The following is a 24,421-nucleotide window of genomic DNA, read 5'->3' as shown; positions in this document are numbered from 1 at the left end:
TACCCTGCACAGATCGAGAATATCATGGTCTCGAAGATTCTCAAACCAATGGATTTCTCTTCCACCAACATGTTCTCAACCTCAGCCACGAAGTGACCAAGCCGCACGTACTAAGGGTTTGAATCAAAGAGATGTACAGGGTATTAAACATATACCAAGGGAACAGTGACCTTGGATACAAGGTCAAGATCAGCAACAAGTTCTACAATCCAGTGCTGACATCAGATACAAGCTTCAAGGATTGTATCATTTCTTTTTTTTTTAAAAAATTTTTTTTTTCAACGTTTATTTATTTTTGGGACAGAGAGAGACAGAGCATGAACGGGGGAGGGGCAGAGAGAGAGGGAGACACAGAATCGGAAACAGGCTCCAGGCTCCGAGCCATCAGCCCAGAGCCTGACGCGGGGCTCGAACTCACGGACTGCGAGATCGTGACCTGGCTGAAGTCGGACGCTTAACCGACTGCGCCACCCAGGCGCCCCTGTATCATTTCTTAATCAAAGAAATGATGCATATATATCTTCAGTATTTTATTTTTAGTTGTACAGTAATTATTTATATCCACTGCTTGAACTTCCACATTGTTTTTCTTGCATAAATCACACTCAATATTATCATCTGTGAATTCCAGCTTTAGTTTCTTTCAAATAGAACAAGAACTGAAAGATACTTGAGAAGAAACCAAAGGGCAAAATCTTCCAGACTTTAACATTTTATCCCCAATTGTTCACAGTTGTGTGGCCCATACAGTTTTTGGGTTTTTGTTTTGCTTTGTTTTGTTTTAATGAGTCACCTTTATTCACCCTTTCCAAAGCATATAATTTTGTCTTTAATGTAGCCTTTTTTTTATCATCTTATGTTCTATTGCTTTTTATATTATTTGATTACCTAACTATAATGATGACCATAAACAGGATGGGGACGGGGGAGAAACACCTGATTTAATATACATACAGTTCAACAGATGGGAGATGCAAGCCTGTATGAAGTCCCAAATGTTCATTTTCCTGTGGGCATATGTTTTATGGAAAGATTTAACAGGTTAATCTGGCAAGTTGGTGAATTGCATGTCAAATTAGAGAGCTTCTATCATTGTTCTTAGTGTTGCTTAGCTTAGAGCAAGGTCAGTGATCTGGCTGAGTTGGGTGGGTGAGACATGAGGACATCTCTCTTGAGGTTTCCAGAGGTTTGAAGCCAGGTTAAAGGGACTGGTCTCTGAGGCGGAGAGGAGGTCACACTGGGAACACTGAAGGTCTGTAGAATCTCTTTTAATTTCCTTTGACACATTAATTTGTTCTTCGCCAAAGACTAATGAAATCATTTAAATTATGAAAATTGTTTTGTAAAATAATAAATGTGATTAATAATGATGCTTTCTGAGGATTACTATATTTGGATTATTTTTTGATTTAAACCTAGTATAAGTAGTGTGTTAGCTCAAAATATATGCATGATATACATGAAATCCTAATTTCTGCCTTTCTAACTTATATATTTTGCATTACAGCTTGCACCTAATAACACAGAAAGCAAATTTTTTTTTACTGTTTAAAATACATAAAATTGGTTTAAACATCTTAATCATTTTTTTTTTTAAAGTTTGTTTTGAGAGAGGCGGGGAGAGAGCGTGAGCCAGGGAGGGGCAGAGAGAGAGGGAAAGAGAGAATCTCAAGCAGGCTCTGCACTGTCAGCACTGAGCCCAGCACAGGGCTCAATCTCACAAACCATGAGATCATGACCTGAGCTGAAATCAAGAGCTGGACACTCAACCGAACTACCCATCAAGGTCCCCAAAAAACTTAGTCATTTTTTAAATAATTTTTAAGATTTTTGTATTTGGGTGAAACATTTTTTCTTAAATCTATTGATTTTTTTTTCATAGTTATCCATGCTTTTGATTGTATAAACACCACCCCAGTGGGAAAATATAATTTTTTCACTTAAAAAACCATCTTTTATTAGAATGACATTTAAAATTCTGTAGTCAGTGTACTTTACCATATGATACAAATAAATGTATTTATGATAATAGGAACTAAAAGAGACAAACAATTTAACTGGGATAATGGGAATCTTTTAGGGCTTATAGTCAGTCAGCTATGCTCTATAAGTTCTCATCTTCTCATTTAACTTGGTCTTTATACCAAGTATGAAAGTAACCCATAAGATTGTTGAATAAGACAAAGTTCGTAGATAACTAAATTTGGAAGCTATCTGCAGCATTGCTAGAATACATTAGAAAGATATAGTCCATATCTGTTTTATTCAGGAACTTGAAGTCTTTACAGTTTTATACCAGAAGAAGTTTGTCTTTATTATGAACCTATACATTTTGTTTTGTCAGACCGTTAAAATTATCATTTACTATTTTTTTTGGCAGCCAGGCATTTTAGAGCTAACTTGTAGTTATTATGTGACCAAAGTTTTTATATAATCATCTTCATCTTCTACCTCTCTTACTAGTCTTTTTGTTTTAGTGGCCCTATCATGTGATTTTTATTACGAATATCCTTAATTCCCTTTTGAAAGTTGGTGGTAGATAAATTCAATAAATTCAACAACTATTGAGTACCTACTTCTTCTGTTAAGTTAAATCTGTTGTCCTGGCGATAGTGAAAAAGACAGGTATGGCTTCAAGGAGTTAAAAAAAATACCTTTTTCAGAAATGACTAGAAAATGCTTTGTTCAAATATAGAACAAAGGAAAGTAATATATATATATATATGTATACATATATACTTATATATATTGCTAAGCATGTAAAATACACATACTCATTTTATTGGTAGTTTAACATCATCATTAGGATAGATTGCCGTTATCAAAGCCTAGATGTTTTCTAGAGCTGTTTTGTTTTATTCAGATTAAAGATTCAGAACTGGAAGCTGGATCTCGAATAATCTCTGACTTAGCAATGCACATATAGTCTGGCCATTGTGTTCTTAAATGTCCACACAGAGTTGTGAAGCTGGTCTTCTCTGAGAGCCCACTGCCCTCAGGACTTTCAACTTCACTCTGGGGAAGAGCTGGCATGTGTGAGATGACCAAAGGTTGCCCAGGGAGTCTTTGAAAAAGATGATAGGCCCTCTGATAGGTACTATAAAATGATTTTGAAAAGAGAAGGAAGGCATCCCTACTTTAGTCTAAAAAAGAAAGAAAGCCTTTTTTCACTTGTTCATATTGTTCTTTTATGAAGAAGACTCTTATGCTTTCTGCAACTTTTAAACAAATACCCAGTCCCTTGAACATTCAGACTACTACATAAAGGCTTAGAAGGTTGCAAATACAGTGGTAGTCCATTCTATAAATGGTTGGCCGATAGCATCATTTCCAAAAACATTGGAATTCACACACTTTAAAATGTAAATTCAGTGTATCTTTTCACCATGAGCTGACTAAAAAACTAGGCTCATGAATTATTCTGCCCTAAATATGTCATCCCCTGCCTTATGAAAGAGAATATAGTTATTGCCTGAATTTTTCTGAAGCTGATTGCCCTTTAAGTGAATGTCCTTGTCTTTTCCTTCTAACTGTTGGCGTTTTGCTTATTTTACTGCTTAATAACATTTTTACTGGATAGGCAGAATAATGCCCTCCCCCCACAACCAAAGATGTGCCTATCCTAATCCCCACAACCTATGAATATGTTACAATACATGTAACAAAGGGAGATTAGGTTGCAGATTGAATTAAATCTGTTCATCATTTTACCTTAAACCCAGAGATTATCGTGGGTTATCAGAGCTGCCCCAGTTTATTCACAAAGGTCCTTAAATATAGAAGAGGACATCAGAGTGAAGTGATATGAGAGGCACTTGACCATTTTTGCTGGTTTTGAGATTGAGGAGGGGACCCCAGGAGACTACAAACATGGAGACTTCTAAAGCCTGGGAAAGACAAAGAAACCTGTTTTCCCTTGAGCTTCCAAAAAAGAATGCCTCCTGACACCCAGTGAAACTCACATCAGATTTCTGACCTACAGAACTGTTAGATAATACATTGCTGTTCATTAAAGCTACTAACCTTGTAGTTTCTTGTTATGGCAACAGTAAAAACTAATACATTTACCCATGTTCCAAGAAAGGAAGAACGAAGATGAAACTTGAGGTACTTCCATCCAGAAGAAGATCTAGTGTGTGCTGAAGTTACAGTGCTTGTTGACAAGGAGATAAAAGGCCATCCATGAATTTCAGCACCCTGCTGTCACAGCAATCTACAGGTGCCTGTTCCCGGTGTAATGACCTAAAATACACTTCAAAACAATATACCTTTGTTTCATTCAGCCTCCAGTCTGCCTACTTGGCTGTCATTGGAGTGAGCTTTCCATAGAACAGATCTAATTGTGTTATTTCTCTTTAAAGCCCACTTTATGATTTTCCATTGTCTAGAGAAAAAAAACCCACACATGTGGGCTGGCAGTCAAGGCCCTGCAACAATAGACTCTTCTGTAGCCTATGTCATACTTCTCTTTCTTGTGTACCTTGTGTTAGCCAAGGTAAGGTAACGACGTTCTGTGAGTCCAGCAATGTGCTTTGCACTTTTCTTCTTTGTACATTTCGTTTCCTCTACCACCAGTGTCCTCCCAGATGTTCACACCTGCTGGCAGTCCCCTATGAATTCCCTGAGACTCAACTCAAACATTAAATTCCCTGGAAAATCAAAGAACATACCACATCAAATAAAATTGTTTGGTCTATCCTTTATGCCACATTGTGACTAAAATTTTTTGTGATATTAAATTTATTTCAATTTCATTCTGTTTCATTCTGTGAGTTTCTTGAAGGTAGCAAGTGGGTCTCAATAATATATTTGTGGGATTTTAGTAACTCACGTAGCTTATACAGTAGATACTCATAAATATTAAAAGAACAAATGATAATGTTTCCTGACCTGGCCAATCTACCACAAGATTCCATTTTAAAGGGAGGTTTCTGATTCCCAGGCCACTATTTGGTTGCATTCTGCCTCTAAAAGTTAAGTATTGTAAAAGAAATTTTCTTACATACCTAGGGAACATTTTCATTGTAAGTAAAATTTTGACGCTGACCAGTTTACTTTGTTTGATGCCATTTCCCTTTTTAACGCTTGGAATTTCATGGATTTTATTGTATCAAAATGAAAACATCAAAATAATCTGTGTTCTTTTCATGGGTCTGTTTGCGAGAATTATTTGTGTGATGTATTTGTTTTTATTTTTTAAATATCAAGACGACTCTGAAATGTAATAGAATAACATAGCAAGTATCAAATTCTTTGACTTTAAATACTTGAATTTTCTCTCAGTGCTTCTATTTTCTGCCTTTCTAGATTTGTTATTGATGTTAATTTCTCAGCGGTTTTACATAGGTCTGACCTTGCTGCACAAGTCTTTACGAAAATGAGAATGTATATGGTAGAACTTGGAAACTGTGAAACAGTATTCAGATGGAATGAGTTATTTTCATAACTTTTATTATCACTTTACACTGTGACTGCAAAATGTTCACAATTTTCATGATGATGGAAGTAATTCCACTGGGAATATCTCTTTTTTACAACTGCTGTCAGAACTCAAAATCTTAAAATGGTTGGCATAATTTTTAGTGTGATCAGCAAACACATCCTTCATGTTGCATAATTACTTATAAGTTCGGTTTACTACTTTTAAAAAGGAAAATTTTTATTAAGATGAATGTTTAATGTTAATGTTTTGTTAATGTTTTACATAAGAATATGATCATTGGGGCGCCTGGGTGGCGCAGTCGGTTAAGCCTCCGACTTCAGCCAGGTCACGATCTCGCGGTCCGTGAGTTCGAGCCCCGCGTCAGGCTCTAGGCTGATGGCTCGGAGCCTGGAGCCTGTTTCCGATTCTGTGTCTCCCTCTCTCTCTGCCCCTCCCCCGTTCATGCTCTCTCTCTCTGTCCCAAAAATAAATAAAGAATATGATCATTAACTTGAGAAAATAGTAGAAGGAAACCATTGAAAATCATTGAAACATAAATATATTTAAAACAGATTGTATTTTTGAAATACTATGAAACTGTTGATAAATATCTGGAAACTGTAGGTTGTAATTGTAGAAATATCTAGCATGGATACCCACTATCTGGTTTGGGTAAAGATTTGAATTCTGTCACTTTTCATAGGTGATTCACCAGGAATATTTTGCTTCCTTTGTTTTAAGGATAGCTTTATTTTTTTAATTTTTTTTTAATGTTTTTATTTATTTTTGAGACAGAGAGAGACAGAGCATGAGCAGGGGAGGGGCAGAGAGAGGCGAAGACACAGAATCTGAAGCAGGCTCCAGGCTCTGGGCTGTCAGCACAGAGCCCAACGCAGGGCTCAAACTCACAGACCGTGAGATCGTGACCTGAGCCGAAGTCGGACACGTAACCAACTGAGCCACCCAGGCTCCCCTTTAGGATAGCTTTAAAGTAATCTTCTGATTTAACTACTGATACTTTCATCAGAAAAGGAATATAAAAAACCTGACTTCTTTAAATGTACCAGAGGTATCTCCTATTGTGCATTATGGCTTATTAGAGCTGGTCTCCAGTAAATTCATTTAGAATAAAATTAGTCTATAGAGCCTAATCATGTAGATCGTGCTAGAGACTTCCCTCACCAAAGATTATACCTTTCTAGAAACCACAAAACCATTCTCATGTATGTCATGTCAGTGTCTCATCTCCTTACAAAATGCCAAATAAATTGACACATTCTTCTTGTGTCTTTAAGGATATTCCTCTACCAGATTTCTGCCATTACATCACACTTTACGTATTATATGCAACAAGTCTATCCTTTTTAAGTACATAAGTTTATAATGTATGATGACTTCTAATTCATTCCATGGACTTGGAGTTATCCTTGATTAGCATTTTAGTCATAATGAAACTACCAGTTGCCACTGCCCCTAGTTTTGGAGTATATTTCACTTTTAAAGCCTTCAACTCTCTCTGTCCTTTTTTTAAATTTTTTTTTATTTATTTTGAGAGAGAGAGAGTGCATGCATGCATACCTGGATGTGTGCAAGCAGGGGAGGGGCAGAAGGAGAGGGAGAGAGAGAAGACTCCATACTCAGCTCTGAGCCTGATGCAGGGCTCGATCCCATGACCATGAAATCATAACGAGCCAAAATCAAGAGTCAGACACTTAACTGACTAAGCCACCCAGGTGTCCCACCCTCTGTCCTCTTGCTTGAGTATCTTTTCTTGATTATACAAAGTTCAAGATAAATTTATCTTAGCAGAATCTCTGTCCTGTGATCCTTTAAACACTTTGCATGGATTCCCATGTTAACTTGATGGTATTACTATAGCTCTTAATGGTCTTTTTTAGATCTACTATATTATTCTATGTGAATAATTGTTTCTTTGAATAACTATCAGCAACAATTGTTTTATTCTTTCCTCACAGGTACTACAGTGCAACCATTCTGCAGATGTCTGGTGTTGAAGATGATAGACTTGCGATATGGCTGGCTTCAGTTACAGCCTTCACAAATTTCATTTTCACGCTCGTGGGAGTCTGGCTTGTTGAGAAAGTGGGCCGCAGGAAGCTTACCTTTGGGAGCTTAGCAGGTAGGTGACTGGATGAAGAATTCAATTACAAACTTTTCTCTAATGATGGCAAGCTCACCTTCCAAAATACAATACCAATGCTACTTATGATCTTGTTCTCGTAGCCAAATGATAGAGTTTTTTACACAAAAAGTTTTTTTTTTTTTTATTTTTTTTTTTAATTTTTTTTTAAAATTTTTTTTCAACGTTTTTTATTTATTTTTGGGACAGAGAGAGACAGAGCATGAACGGGGGAGGGGCAGAGAGAGAGGGAGACACAGAATCGGAAACAGGCTCAGGCTCCGAGCCATCAGCCCAGAGCCTGACGCGGGGCTCGAACTCACAGACCGCGAGATCGTGACCTGGCTGAAGTCGGACGCTCAACCGACTGCGCCACCCAGGCGCCCCTTAAAGAACTTAATGTTATGATATGTAACTAGAATGTGACTAGAAACTTGAATTGTAAGAACAATTTGAGTCTACAGGGGTAACATTCTGCTGCTGTTATTTTTGAGTTCTGTCAAAGGTACAAAAGTGAAAAGAATAATTGTGCTTTTTTGTTCTTCTTTGAACAATTTGATATTCATAAACTCCCTTTTAAACATGTTTTATTTTTAAGTTTGGTATAATATGGAAGTAAATTTGGAGGTTTTTTTTTTTTTTCAAGGCTCTTTCAGCAATATAGTGTTAGAACCATATAATTTCTTCACAAAGCAGGGGCAGACTTTTTGTGTTTGAATCAGGCTCAAATTCTAAGGTAAATTCTGGTTGGTTAAGTGTGTTTTCTGTAACACCTAAGTAAGACAAAGCCTTTCTCATTTCAAGTATCTTTTGTCTTTGAATTCTGTACATTTCATTATTTATTTCTTTGTTAACACAAAGGCTGTTTCATTTGACAGGATGAGACCCATCTTTGCCAATGTCTTCTCTTGTTGCATCATATACTTTTCTTATTTTTTTCATACATACAGATTGCTAATTATCAATTATCTGTCCTCCAGTAACTCCTTTATAAGTTTATTAGAGTAAGAAAAGATTTTTTCATTAAAATGTGAAGTTTCCAGGCCAGCATGAGCTAACTTCTATTTTAACCAAATTATACCTTTAAACACTGATCTAATAGCACTGCTTCAGGCACTCATCCCAGATTTTAATGAGAAAATACATTCTGAGCTGCAACCTCAGCTATTAGGAACTTGTAGTCTCTGCCATCCCTGCCTCCAGAAGGAAGAGTGGAATGCTTCTACCCTCTGTTCTTGCCTAACCAGTGGGAGGACTTGGGTCTGTCATGTAAGTTGAACTGAGAGGAAGGTGAACAAAAATGGTCTGATTAAGAGGCAAAGGTAATCACAACAGCCCAGGTACACAGGGAAGCAGAAGGGCAAGTGAGGAAAGGTGAAGGACAAGGAGGCTAAAAACCATCCATTCATAAACTTGTCAAACACTTATGTGTTCATAAACACATAAACCAGAAATGTTTAGTCTGGAAAAAAGACTAAAGGGAGACCTAAGAGATATGTTATTCTTTTTTTTTTTTTTTTTAATATTTGTTTACTTTTGAGAGAGAGAGAGGGACAGAGTGTGAGCAGGGGAGGGGCAGAGAGAGAGGGAGACACAGAATCTGAAGCAGGCTCCAGGCTCTGAGCTGTCAGCAACAGAGCCCAACACAGGGCTCGAACCCACGAACCATGCGATCGTGACTTGAGCCAAAGTTGGCCGCTCAACTGACTGAGCCACCCAGGTGCCCTGAGAGGAATCTTATTTTTGCAGATGATAGATGTTATAAGGGCATAATTTTTATTTGATATGAGAAAAATATTCTTTTTTTTTTTAATTTTCAACGTTTATTTATTTTTGGGACAGAGAGAGACAGAGCATGAACGGGGGAGGGGCAGAGAGAGAGGGAGACACAGAATTGGAAACAGGCTCCAGGCTCCGAGCCATCAGCCCAGAGCCCGACGCGGGGCTCGAACTCCCGGACCGCGAGATCGTGACCTGGCTGAAGTCGGACGCTTAACCAACTGCGCCACCCAGGCGCCCCGAGAAAAATATTCTTAATAGAGCTTTCCAATAATGAATTTGGCTGCCTCATTAGGATGATAAACTCTGAACAGAAGGATAGATGACCATCAGATAGTGATGTGCTAAAAATAAATTCCTACAGTTGATTAGAAATTGGGTTTGCTGACTTCTGAGGTTCAGATCAACCCTAAGAAGAGGTAAAAGCTACTTTAAACATTTTTAAATAGATACCTACCCTTCCTTTTCAGCAAGGCCTCCATTAACTGCTACTTCAAGAGGTCTATTTTTTAAATAGAATTTCTGATTAAATTTGGCTTTTGAGATCTGGGGAAAACTGCTGGTTTTGAGATCAGGGAAAAACATTTTTTCTGGTAGCCTTGGTCCCTTTATTTCTTGTATTCCAGTGAGACATTTTCTCATCAGTTGAGGTTTTTCAGGCTTTGTAGATCTAAAGCCATTCTGCTTAGGTTGGAATTTTATGACTTTGGGCAAGTTTCCATTTTCTCATAGGTAAAATGCAATTAATTATAGTCCCTACTTCATAGGGTTTTAATCAGAACTGAACACATTTATACACGTATGGCATTTGAAACTCTTCTTGACACAGTAAGGTGCCTAGCACATCTTAGCTATCACAGCATTATTATTGACAGAGTGATTCTTTGTTGTTTTAACCATAATGTGAGACCAATATGCATCGTCAGAATCCAGGAGCTTTCCTGAAGCCTTCTAGCTGATGTCATGTTTCACCTCTCAGTGTAGGTACTCTGCTCCAAGGATTTCCAGAGCCCATCCCTGGCTATTAAGAGGAAGTATTAAGACCATTAACTGGGGGGACAATACCAAGAGATTTCAAGTACTGGTTTTTATGAGCAACCCATAGGCACTTTTCTTTCCTGCCTTGATTTCTTTTCAGCCAAAACCACCAACACCCCAGCTCTGCACATTACTAAAACCATGCACTGATTGATCTGGCATGAAAGAGATATTACATCAAGTAAACACCTGATTTCCTTGTTATGTTGCCAATTAAAGTGATGATGTAGATATTACAGTGGATTAGGAGGTAAAAGGCCTAGTTTTTGTTTTTTTTAAGTTTATTTATTTCAAGAGAGAGAGAGCAAAAGAGAGCAAGAAAATGCCAGCAAGAGAGGGGCCGAGAGAGAGAATCACAAGTAGCCTCCACTCTGTCAGCACAGAGCCCAAACAGGGCTCAAACTCATGCGCCATGAGATCATGACCTGAGCCGGAGTCAAGAGTAGGATGCTTACCCGATGACTGAGCCACCCAGGTGCCCCAGAAGGCCTAGTTTCTTGTCATAGGTCTCCCCTTTTACCTGTACATATACATGTAAATAGGACTGTTTCATGCAGTTCTGGTTTTTAACTGATTTAATAGGTCCCAGTAGAACCTAATGACAAATGGGAGTTTACACATTCAGAAGAAAACTTGCTGTTTCACAGCCTTGCTAGTGGATTAGTATTACTCCAGTGTGACCCTTCCAGTAGATGCTCATTTCACTTCCTGAGACCAATTGATTCTTATATACTTATTTCAGTGTTATTGATATATACTTACACTTATAAGTTATATACTTATTTAAATGTTTTATTTTCATTTTTGTGTAGGTATAAATATTCTTATAGTGCTAACTATTAGAATACTGTTTTATTTAAAATTTTCTAAAATTAGCCTAGAATTTTTAAATCTTTGATTTGATTTTGTCCCCTGTCTTGCATTTTTATATGATCTATTTTTCTAAGTTTGCTTATTTTGAGAAAGAGAGAGCAGGGGAGGGGCAGAGAGAGACGGACAGAGAGAGAATCCCAAGTAGGCTTCACGCTGTCAGCACAGAGCCCAAAGCTATTGAAATCATGACCTGAGCCAAAAGCAAGAGTCAGATGCTTAACTGACTGAGCTACCCAGGTACCCCTGATTTATTTTATCATATTGGGTTAAAAATAGTGGGAAAAGTTAAATCAAAATAATTTTTAAATAGGCACTCATTCATTAAAAATTACAACAAATAAACTATGGATATCTAGACCTGGACAAAAGAACTCTTTATACAAAGAAATATAAAATATAGAGTCCATGAGTAATTTTAAATGGAGGACATTTTATGGTATTCTTACCTTAGAGCTTGGTCAGAGAAGTAGTCTTTCTTGTAAATACTACAGATTTAAAGACAACCTCTTGATTCTTTTAATAAAAGGTCTATATCTATGTAGCTTTACTGTAGTTAATCAGAAAACCAGAAACACTGTTATTTTTCCCCAAGGATCTTGCTAGTAGAATATTTCTGAAAACATCACTCAGAGGCTGTCTCCATCAAAATTACCAGAGGTACTTATTTTGAAATATGCATTCATGGACCTTATCCCAGATTTATTAAATTAGGATCTCTGAAGACAGGGTCTGGAGCATGTACTTTATTTTTTTTTAATATAATTTATTGTCAAATTGGCTTACATATAACACCCAGTGCTCATCCCAACAAGTGCCCTCCTCAATGCTTATCACCCATTTCCGCCTCTCCCTCACCCCTATCAACCCTCAGTTTGTTCTCTGTATTCAAGAGTCTATTATGGTTTGCCTCCCCTGGAGCATGTACTTTAAACAGGTTCCCCAGGGGCACCTGGGTGGCTCAGATGGTTAAGCATCCAACTCTTGGCTTCGGCTCAGGTCATGATCTCATGTTTTGTGAGATCAAGGCCCATGTTAGTCTCTGTGCTGACAGCACTGAGCCTGCTTGTAATTCTCTCTCTTGCTCTTTTTCTCTGACCCTCCCCTGCTTGTAATCTCTCTTTCTCTCAAAATAAATAAATAAATAAATAAATAAATAAATAAATAAATAAATAAATAAATAAATAAATAAAACACAGGTTCCCCAGGAGATACCTGTGTACACAAAGTGTGCTTTATTAGAGTCATGGGAAGGGGAATTACTATTTTTCTAAGTATTTATTAATTATCCAGCCTTGCATCAGGTAGTTAATGTAACTTATAACATCTGATATTTTTGAGCATGTTATTTATCCAACACACTTCACTTTCTGTGAAGAACATCTTTATTAGGAAAATTATATCAGAATCGCAAAAATTCACAGTATACTTAGTTAAGAGAAACTCTTCTTTTAAAATATAAAGAATATGCCCAATGTGCACAGAACACTGGAGAATATCTAAGGCCTTCCTTAATTGGACTTAAATCTGGGTTGGAGTGATGATTCATCAGGCAATAACTATAATTTGAATACTGGCAAGTGGCTGATAAGGTATCTGTAAGTTATTAAATGAAAGGAAATAGATAATTCAAGTAGTTTTAAGCCTTAAAGGTATATGAATGAATATATGACAGGAGTAGGTGATCGTTTTAAAATTTATTCCATAAATGAAGTCGTTTAAGATACCATTTCCTTCCCTTAAGGAGGTTATCATCTTGAAAGTTTATTTTACAAGTCATATATGTGATATATCAATGATATATGTGATATATCACATATATGTATAAAATAATTTATGCCCAAACATATGTGATGCCAGTAACCTGGAGATCTATTTAAAACTCAAATGTTTGATCCCCATTTTCTGAAGACTGATTCAGAGGTTTATGTACATCCCAAGCATTTGCTTCCGATAAGAAATCAGAACTGAGAAACACTGCTATATGTAATAAAGAATGGAAAGGTATAATATTGATTTTAAAAAATATTGTCATCCAAAATGCATTAAGATAAAATTAAATTTGCACTTAAGAAGGGTTAAACCTTCAGCTCTTTAGGAATTTTGTGTATCTAGAATGGTCCATTCACCATATTTGCAGGTAAGTTGGACCTTTTCAGGCATAGATACAAGAGATATGTGGTACATATTGCAGAACTCCTGACTCAAATATGTACCATATTAACCCTGTGACCTCATAGATAGTCTGAAGATTTTGTTTTCTTCAAAAATACTCAATATTGCAAAAGTCTGTGGCACTATGGTCCCTTCATTCAACCAATACTTGTAGGGATCTGCGGTGTGCTAGGCATTAGAGTTGGAAGTACGTGAGTCTGTGGTAGGTACACCATCTTAGAGTTTACATTTCATTTGTAAATTATTTGATTATTTGATAAACACGATGAAAGAAAAGTATCCTGTTTCCTTACAATGTTAAAGTATCGAAGTTTCCAGGTTGAAAAAAACACTTAAGGACCTAGGTTCTTTGATAGAGAAATTTACAGTAAAATTCATGGTTTGTCTTATTTGAAGAGAGAGGGATGATTTTCATAATAGACCCAGTATATCTCCTCTCTTTCCAAAAGACCTCTTTTCATTTTCCTAGTTCAGGGCTCTGATAGTCTTTTCAGAAAAGAAACTCCTAAAACTATTCCTAGTTCTGAGTTTAAGCCAACAAGGGGAAAACAAACTATGATTTTAGGTTCATGGCATTTTTTGGCCCAATATGGCAAAATGGACTTCCTATCTCCCCTTCAGGCCTCCCCTTCCTTCAACTTTTTTCTACAGTTTTGAGTGTGTGTTGCTGCTGCTTCTTATGACATAGTATTACCAAATACATGGTATAGCATTACCAAAATCTTTCAAGTTGAGTATGGTATTTAAAATTCACTGCAGTTCTGCAAGGTTAAGTATTTTCACTAAGCCCCATTTTATAGAAGACAAAATTGATCTTGGGCCTTGCCCAAGATCACAAGAGTCAAGAAACGGCAGAGCTGGAAATTAACCACAGATTTAATTTGACCCATCCCCTGTATCTTAAACACATACACCCCAGCCATTATATACTCCCATTGCATTCCACAGTGCTCCCTAACGTTCTTCTTTTATCCATTCGTTTAATAGGATTTGGGGTCATATCTTAAATTATCTCCCAGTTTAATCAGTAAAAACTTTACTACTATGTAAATACTCTCCCTAAATTCCATATTTTAAACTCATTGCGCCACTCCAATTAATTGTCCAAATTACTGCAATCATATTTTCTTTCTTCTTCCTTTTTGTGACTCTTTTTTGTTTATCCTCACAGTGACTAGAACAATAGTCAAATATGAAAACTTTGTTTTTTACTGTCAGGATGTCTCTAAGGGTCTCCAAAGTGAGCCTTTTAAGTGATGCACTTAATCACTCATTCTACAACTTAAAATCAAAGATTCTACTTCCAAATACCAACAGGAAAGACAAATTAATGCATGTGATATATCATCTCTGGAACCTTAAAGTCATGAAAAAAGAAAGCTCCTCTTCCTTGAAAAGAAATGTTCTTTCAGCTGCTTTTGAATTGTTCAGCATGTTTTTAGTTTACTGATTTGGGGTCTTACATGAGAGAATGTCATTAGAACAATTTTCTTGGCAATGAAAGCAACGTGGTGCGAATCTATTGCCTTTCATTTTTCTGACATCTTGGGCACGTAGTAATGCTGGTCGTGTTAATTGATTTTGAGACTGTCAAAAATCCAATGTTTTCTGGTTTTTGGTTATTTAAGAAAATTATCACCAGTCTACTGCTTGGCTAGCAAATATATTTGCTTTGAATTTCACTGTTTTCTTATTTCACAGTGAATGTGCTAGTGAGTTTTTCTGATAATCTGTATATTTACTAGGAACATTTTTTTAAATACTCCAATGAAGATAAAGGTGTTTTTTCAGAGATATGTCTTGGAAAACCCAGTCTGGTTTGAAATAATGTTGCCAACTATTCTCTGATGTAAAACTTGTTTGTTTTTTTTTTTAAAGGTACCACTGTGGCACTCATTATTCTTGCCTTGGGATTTCTGCTATCAGCCCAGGTTTCCCCACGCATCACGTTTAAACCAGTAGCTCCATCAGGACAGAACACTACTTGCACAAGATACAGGTGAGTTTTCAGAATGGTCCCTTAACCTAACTCTAGTACCTTCTAGTACCTTTTTGTTTAATTTTAACTTTTCTACAATTTGAGAGATAAGTAGAAGCTTGCATACAGAGGAAGGTAAGGGTGGGAAAGGTGACAGGGAGGGACCACCAGAAGGAGGAATAGCATTTGCAAAGACACGAGGGTAAAATGGTTAAGGAAAAAGGGAGTTTGACACAATGTTGATGATGTTTTTCTGGAAATTAAAAGTTGGGATTGTTATGCAATCTAAGCAGAAATACTGTGAAACCATTTTAGATTATATACGACTCAGTGGCGTCTACATTCCAGGTAAAATAAATAACTTTAGTGAGCAATTAAACTCTTCTATGATATACATGTCTGATATAGTAGATTATAATCTGCATATTCTAACAGTCTTCACAGAGTTCCACAGGTATCCCCTCATTCATGTAAGCAGAAAAGGAAGTTTTCTTTCACTGCTGGGGTTCTTCTAGAGCATTAGAAAGTAGAAAGAGATGGTGGAAGAAAGTGAAATATATTCTGATGGCCAACTGCAGATGTAGGGGCTCCAATGTTAAGTCTAATGATAGACACACTGTGTGATTAGAAGTTGGAGAGATGGATGGATAGACAAGTGGACTGAAGAATGAACAAACAAATTAATTAGAGATTGAGCAGAACAATTATCTAGCAGCAGAGTTTCAAAGTTTATAACTTCTTTTTAGTGGTTGAAAAGGCTAGCAGCCCCTTTAAAATATATGGCTAGAACAAGACCTAGCTTTAAAAACAAAATATGATATTCCGTCAGCCTCAGTTAGATGGACACAGTCAATAGGTGAATGATTTGTTAATTTATTAACTTTTAGTCAGATACTCCTGTATGAAATTAAAACATTACATGGATATACTGAATTCCACTTGGGATCCACTTACAAGTTCTTATTGAGCAGGTATTATATTTATGGTGGAATTCTCATTACAATAATGAGGAAGCTATATATTGCTATGCCTTCCTGGTCAAAAATTCTGATACTCACTTTCCTTTAGAGATAAATGGTTATACTCCTTCTTTCTCTTACTAATAAGGTTACTTATTCATTGGCTTACTGATTTTTTTAGTAGTCTTTATCTTGTTCTAAAGAAGACTTAAAGATAAAAGAAGTTAACTTTAGAATAGACCATTCCTAGATGTAGTGATGTTTACTTTCTTTGGACATCCCACATCAACTGCTAGATGATAGAGCCATTACCAGAATTCTGCGTGCTCTACTTTTTTTCTTTTTTCTTTTTTTTTATGTTTATTTTATTTTTGAGAGAGAGGGCAAGCGAGCGGGGGAGGGGCAGAGAGGGAGACACAGAATCCAAAGCAGGCTCCAGGCTGTCAGCTGACAGCACAGAGCCCACTGTGGGGCTCAAACTCAGGAGCCAGGAGATCATGACCTGAGCCAAAGTTGGCAACTGACTGATCCACCCAGGTGCCCCTTCTTTTGTTTTTCTTGATGGATATTTTAAGTAAAATGTTTTCAGCAGTTACTTCTGACAAATTATTTAAAAAATCACTGTTGTTTGAGCAACAACTCTAGTATGATATCTGATTTAGATGGAGTAATTTAGATTCAGAGTAAGACTGATAACATGCATGGTCAAATCACCTAAAGATAGAAAGTCAGCTGGAGTATGAGAAAAGTTTTATGAGCTTCTGATACACAAAAAGAATAAATAACTTTTGAATGATTTTCATAATAAATTAGTTTTCTTGACATCAACTTTTAAAGTTTAAATAAAAATACTTATTACCCTAATATAGTTTGCATAGAAGTTTATGGTTATCAACCTATTAATCCTTCTGTTCCTTCTAAGTTGTCATCTACCTAATATCTCAACACCAAGGTATAATGGAATAGGAGAAGTGATTCAGCCTACTTTTATTCTCATCACAAAAATGGGCAGCAGTTTTTAAAGCGGAACCAAATTTTTGATGTCCTTTGGGAGTTGGTAAATGTGAAAAACGGTTATATATTTTGTGCCTTCTTTCAGGGTAACATATTAGCCTTTGTGGGTATTTGACAGTGTGTATATATAGTCTGAGTGATTTTATAAAATAGGCCTGCATTCCCCTTACTTATTTTATTCTGTTATCCTTACTGATTTTGTTGTTTTTGTTAAGACTATGTATACATTTTCCCATTTAAGATAAACATGAAAGTCATGTTTGTAATACAGTACCATAGGATGAGTAATGTTTAGGCTGTAAATGTAGGTGCTGTGCTTTTCCCATGGAATTGAGCAAATAAGACAGATTTAAAAGGGAAATTGATTTAATATCTATATTAAAAATATTGTATACTATTGATGGAAGTGTAAATATTTTTTCTTCATTTCGGAAAGAATACAGTTCTGCCTAATAAAAATTAAATGCCTATGCCCACTGACTTAATACTTCTATTTGTAGAGATCTGTAGACTGTAGTGATGAGTATGTAATCCATTCCAATTAGAGTCCAGTAGATGATTTACAAAAATGAATGGTTCAAGAATGGTGGTTCTTTTTTAGTTTGATAAATATTCATTATGTGGCAGGCATTAATGTAGATTTGGGCCCATAATATTGTAGGTTGAGGGTCACTAAGTATTTGAACCCAAGAGATTGACGATTCTAAATATTTTCCAGTGTGAACTTCCCATTTTTGGATTGTTTTGATTTTTTTTGTTGAAGTGTAATTACCATGCAGTGCTATATTAGTTTCAGGTATACCTTTCACATTGGTGACTTATTTTATAACTGTGAGTCTGTACTTCTTCATTCCCTTCACCTATTTCTCCTATTCCTCCATCCACCTCCAATCTGGTAACCACCTTTTGTTATCTATATTTAAGAGTCTGTTTGGGCTTTTTGTTGTTTCTTCGTTTTGTTTTTTAGATTCTACACATAAGTGGAATCGTATAATATTTGTCTTTCTCTGTCTGACTTAATTTCATTTGGCATAATGCCCTCTAGGTCCATCCATGTTGTTGCAAATATTAAGATACCATTCTTTCTTATGGCTGCATAATATATAAATACTGTATATTCTTTGTCCATTCATTTACTGGTGGACACTTAGGTTGTTTCATACCTTGACCATATGTATAATAAACATAGGGGTGCATATATCTTTTTAAATTAGTGTTTTTGTTTTCTTTGGGTGAATAACCAATAGTAGAATTATTGGATCACCTGATATTTCTATTTTTAATTTTTTGAGGAACCTCCTTCCTGTTTCCTGCAGTTGTTGCACCAATTTACTTCCTGCCAACAGTGCAGGAGGATTCCCTTTTCTCCATATCCTTGCCAACACTTGTTATTTCTTGTCTTTTTATTTCTAACCATTCTAACAGGTATTAAGGTGATTCCTAGCTGTGGTTTTGGTATGCATTTTCCTGATGATTAGTGATGTTGAGCATCTTTTCATGTGTCTTTTGGCCATCTGTATACCTTTTTAAAAAAATATGTATATTCCGGTTTTCTGTGCATTTTTTGATCAGATTGTTTTTCTTTAGTGTTGACTTGTATAATAAGTTCTTTATATATTTTGAATATGAATACCTTCTGGGACATGTCATTTGCAAATATCTTCTCCATTCACTGGGTTACCCTTTTGTTTTGTGGGTGGTTTCCTTTGCTGCATAAAGGCTTTTTATTTTGATGTAACCCCAATAGTTTATTTTTGCTTTTGTTTTTCTTGACTGAAGAGACATACATAAATATGCTGCTAAGGGTGGTGTCCAAGAGATTACTACCTATGTTTTCTTCTAGGGGTGTTTGGGTTCCAAGTCTTACATTTAGGTCTTTAATCCATCTACAGTTTATTTTTGTGTATGGTGTAAGAAAGTGGTCCAGTTTCATTTTTTTTAATGTAGCTGTACAGTTTTCCCAACACTATTTATGGAAAAGACAGTCTTATCCCTTATTGTGCATTCTTCCCTCCATTGTCATTAGATGATTGACCATATAAGTGAAGGTTTCTTAGTGGATTCTTTTTTTTTTTTTTAAACTGTTTATTTGAGAGAGAGAGAGAGAGAGAGAGAGAGAGTGCGAGAGTGTGCACACACTGCAGAGGAAGAACAGAAAGAGAGGGAGACACAAAATCTGAAGCAGGCTCCAGCACAGAGCCCAGCACGGGGCTTGAACCCACAAATTGTGAGATAGTGACCTGAGCCAAAATCAGATGCTCAACCTGCTGAGCCACCCAGGTGCCCCAAGGACTCTCTGTTTTGTTCCACTGATATATGTGTCTGTTTTTGTGCTAGGACCACACTGTTTTAATTACAATAGCTTTGTAGTATATCTTGAAACCTAGGATTGTGATACGTCCAGCTTTGCTCTTCTTTCTCAGGAAAGCTTTGACTAGGTCTTTTGTGGTTCTAATACAAATTTAGAATTATTTGTTCAATTTATGTGAAAAATGCTGTTGGTATTTTGATAGCATTGCATCAGATCTGTAGATTGCTTGGGGTAGTATGAACATTTTAATGATATTAATTCTTCCAGTGTATGAACATGGTGTAACTTTCCATTTGTGTTGTCTTTAATTTCTTTCATCAATGTCTTATCACCTTCAGTATAGGCCTTCCACCTCCTTTGTTAAATTTATCCCTAGGTATTTTATTCTTTTTGGTACAATTGTAAATAGAACTGTTTTTTTAATTCTCCTTTTGCTACTTCATTATTAGTATACAGAAAATGCAAGAGATTTCAATATATTACTTTTGCATCCTGCAACTTTTCTGAATTCATTCAGTTGTAATGGTTTTTGGTGGAGTCTTTAAAGTTTTCTGTATGTAGTACCATGTCATCTGCAAGTAGTGATGGTTTTATTTCTTCCTTACCAATTTGGATGCCCTTTATTTCTTTTTCTTGTGTGATCACTGCCATAGGATTTCCAGTACTATGTTGAGTAAAAGTGGTAAGAGTGGACATCTGTGTCTTATTACTGAACTCACTGGAAAATCTTTCAGTTTTTTACCATTCTTAACCATTTTTTTACCATTAATATGATGTTAGCTGTGGGTTTTTCATATATATGGCTTTTATTATGTTGACATATGTTCCCTCTAAATCCACTTTATTGAAAGTTTTTACCGTTAATGGATGTTACATTTTGTCAGATGTTTTTTCTGCATCTATTGAGATGATCATTTGGTTTTTATCCTTCCTCTTGTTAATGTGACATATCACTCTGATTGATTTGTGAATATTGAACCACCCTTGGATCCCTGGAATAAATCCCACTTGATTATGGTGAATGATTTTTTAAAATGTATTGTCGAATTCAGTTTGCTAATATCTTTTTTTAGGATTTTTGCATTTGTGTTCATCAAAGATACTGGCCTGTAGTTTTCATTTTTTGTAGTGTCCTTGGTTTTGGTATCCGTGTAGTACTGGCCCAAGTTTTCCTTCCTCTTCTATTTTTTGGAATAGTTTGAGAAGAATAAATATGAACTATTCTTTGTTTGGTAGAATTCACCTGTGAAGCCATCTGGTCCTGAACTTTTGTTTGTTGGGAGTTTTTTGATTACTGATTCAACTTCATGACTAATAATTGTTCAGTTCATATTTTCTGTTTCTTCCTGATTCAGTTTTGGAAAATTGTATGTTTCTAGGAATTTATCCATTTTTTTCTAGGTTGTCCAATTTTTTGGCATATAATTCTTCATAATATTCTCTTATAATCCCTCTGTATTTCCTTGGTATCAGTTGTTATTTCTTATCCTTCATTTCTGATTGTATGTATTCATGTCCTCTCCCTTTTTTTTGTTGATGAGTCTGACTAAAGGTTTATTATTTTTATCTTTTAAAAGAACTGGGTCTTGGTTTCATTCCTCTTTTCTATTTTTTTTTTTTAGTCTTTATTTCATTTATTTCCACTTGAATCTCTATTATTTCCTTCCTTCCACTTGCTATGAGATTTAATCATCTTTTCCTAGCTCTTGTAGGTGTAGAACCAGGTTTTTGAAATTTTTTTTGTTTCTTGAAGCTGGCTTGTATCACTGTAAACTTACCTTTTGTAACTGCTTTTGCTGTGTCCCAAAGATTTTGGACAGTGTATTTTCATTTTCATTTTTCTCTGTATTTTTTGATTTCCACTTCTATTTCTTACTTGACCCATTTATTGTTTAGTCTCCATGTGTTTGTGTGTGTTCCAGAGTTTTTTCTTGTAATTTATTTCTAGTTTCATACCATTATGGTTTTCATACCTACCATTATGGTACGAAAAGACGCTTGATAAGATTTCAGCCTTCTTAAATTTATTGAGAATTATTGTGTGACCCAACATATGATCTGTGCAGTTGAAAAGAATGTGTATTCTGTTGTTTTTGGATGGAATGTTCTGTATGTATCTGTTAGGTTCACCTGGTCTAATGTGTCTTCAAAGCCACACTTTTCTTATTGATTTTTCTGTCTGGATAATCTATTTATTGATGTAAATGGGGTGGTAAAGTTCCCTACTCTGATTGTATTACTCTCAATTTCTCCCTTTATGTCTGTTAATATTCATTTTATTTTGGTGCTCCAATCTTGGGTACATAGATATTTACAATTGTTATATCCTCTTGTTAGGTCAATCCCTTTATGTCTCTTGCTACAGTGTTTTTAAGTCAGTTTTGTGTGTTGTAAGTATTGGTACCTTGGCTTCTTTTTGCACCTCCATTTTCGTGAAATATGTTTTCTGTCTCTTCGTTTTCGTTCTGTGTCTTTAGGTCTGAAGTGAATCTTATGTAGGCAGCATATAGATGGGTCTGATTTTTCATTTATTCTGTCACCATATGTTTTTTGATTGGATCATTAAGCTCATTACACTTAAAGTTATATTTGATAGGTGTTTCCTGATTGCCATTTTGTTCATTGTTTTCTGGTTATTTGTACTTATCTGTTCCTTCGTTTTTACTCTATCCCCCTTATAGTTTGATGGTTTTCTTTGGAGTTATGCTTGGGTGCCTTTCTCTTTCAATTTTCTGTATCTCTTATAGGTTTTTGATTTGTGGTTACCATTGGTCTCATATATATCTGGTGTGTATAGCAGTCTGTATTAAGTTGATTGTCACTTAAGTTCAAACACATTCTAAAAGTATTAATTCTTTACTCCCCCTCAATGTCTTATGTATATGAAGTCATATTCTGCATCCTTTTATTTTGTGTATCCTTTGACTAATTTTTGTAGGTATAATTGATTTTACTTCTTTTGTGTTTTCATCTCCATACTGGCTTTATAAGTGATTAATCTACTTCCTACCTTTACTGTATGTTTGCTTTTTTTTTCTTTCAGAATTTTCTTATTTCTCATTATTTCCACTTAAAGAATTCCCTTTAAGGTTTCTTGTAAGGTTGGTTTAGTGGTGATGAACTCCTTAACTTTTGTCTGGGAAACTCTGTATCTCTCCTTCTATTCTGAATGATAACATTACTGGGTATTCTTGTTTATAGGCTCTTTCCTTTTAGCACTTTCAATATATCATGCCAGTCCCTTCTTGCCTGCAAAATTTCTGCTAAAAAATGTTGTTAGTTGCATGGTGTTTCCCTTGTATGTAATGGTGTTCTTTTCTCTCATTTTTTTCTTTGCATGCATAATTTATATTTATTGATTTCCTGGCTTTCATTAGCCTATGGATAACAGCAAAAATGCATTACGGAAGAAAACGAATAGTGTGAGAGCGAACCTTGGCATAATGGATAGATCAACACATGCTTGGGGTAAATATAAAGCTTTGTTAATTATCATAAGCAGTTACAATTGATGAGTGATATTTCACTACGTATCTTTCAGCTGATTAATGGCATTTTTAGAGTCATTTTAATGGGAAGCTGATAAGTTGGCTACATTTACATTTTTTTTTTTTTCAACATTTTTATTTATTTTTGGGACAAAGAGAGACAGAGCATGAACGGGGGAGGGGCAGAGAGAGAGGGAGACACAGAATCGGAAACAGGCTCCAGGCTCTGAGCCATCAGCCCAGAGCCTGACGCGGGGCTCGAACTCACGGACCGCGAGATCGTGACCTGGCTGAAGTCGGACGCTTAACCAACTGCGCCACCCAGGCGCCCCTACATTTACATTTTAATCAGAGTATTTATGATAGAGGCAGCCCCAGAAACTCATTGGCAGATGATCAGGCAACATTCCCTGAGGGATTGGGGCAGGGAGCCAGCTTTGGAATATGGCCACTCACCTATTACTTCTGTTATTTATCCAAAAGTGTCTGTATGGGGAAGGGGATGAGAACTCTAATGGCCTCCTCACCACTGGCCACACTCCTACACTCCAGTTAATCTCCAGGAGAAAGGGCCAGATGCTTGTCATGCCCAGAGAATGGAACCCCGGTCACACTTGCATGTCCTCTGTCACTGGGTGTCACATGCCAGTGCCATGGGCAGTAGTAGCAGCTCCTAAGCTTCCTCACCAAGGATTCCACATATGAGGGAGAGATCTTGGCCTGAGGAAAGACAATACTCTTGGGGCCTGCTTCCCCTATTTCCTAACTGGGTTGACAGCCAACTCAACAAGCTCCAAGGAGAGCACAGAAGAGACCACAGCTCAGATCCAGAGGAGCATCTACTCACATATATTACTCAACAGCTCCCATTTTAAACCTAGAAGCAGGGCCTGCACCTGAGTTGTAAGCCATTAAACTCTGGTTCTATTAAACAAGAACAGGAGTTAGGATGTGGAACAGAGAAAAGTTCTTGAAAGGAAGTAAAGAAGTAAATTCTCATGTAGCCATACCTTTCTGCTCCCTTTGGAGGAGAGGGGAGGATCCCTCCTCTAGAATTTCCATTAGGAGAAGAATAATATGGAAGCTTCCATTATCCTCCTGAGCAATTACATGTTCAGAAGTCAGGAAGAGGCAAAAGCTGTCTCCTAAGCTAATACTTTGTTTCCTTTTTTTATTTTTCATTACTTAAAACCTCTCCCTTTATCATTACTTTTTGTCATTTTAATGGCTGTGTCCTTTGGTGTGGA

General features: G+C 36.3%; 1 protein-coding gene across 1 annotated transcript in view; it reads left to right on the top strand.

Moving 5' to 3' along the window:
* Positions 1-24,421, top strand: part of SLC2A13 (solute carrier family 2 member 13) — a 381,359-nt gene that overhangs the window by 236,071 nt on the left and 120,867 nt on the right. Inside the window, exons 5-6 of the mRNA XM_047066543.1 lie at positions 7,399-7,562; positions 15,303-15,423. Coding sequence (XP_046922499.1) covers positions 7,399-7,562; positions 15,303-15,423 — 285 coding nt within the window. The remainder of the gene's footprint in view (positions 1-7,398; positions 7,563-15,302; positions 15,424-24,421) is intronic.

Source organism: Lynx rufus, unplaced genomic scaffold, assembly GCF_022079265.1.
Source record: "Lynx rufus isolate CCGP_SWC_20201006 ecotype Redwood Valley unplaced genomic scaffold, mLynRuf1.p SCAF_7, whole genome shotgun sequence".
NCBI lineage: Eukaryota > Metazoa > Chordata > Mammalia > Carnivora > Felidae > Lynx > Lynx rufus.
This window is presented reverse-complemented; position numbering and strand designations above follow the sequence as displayed.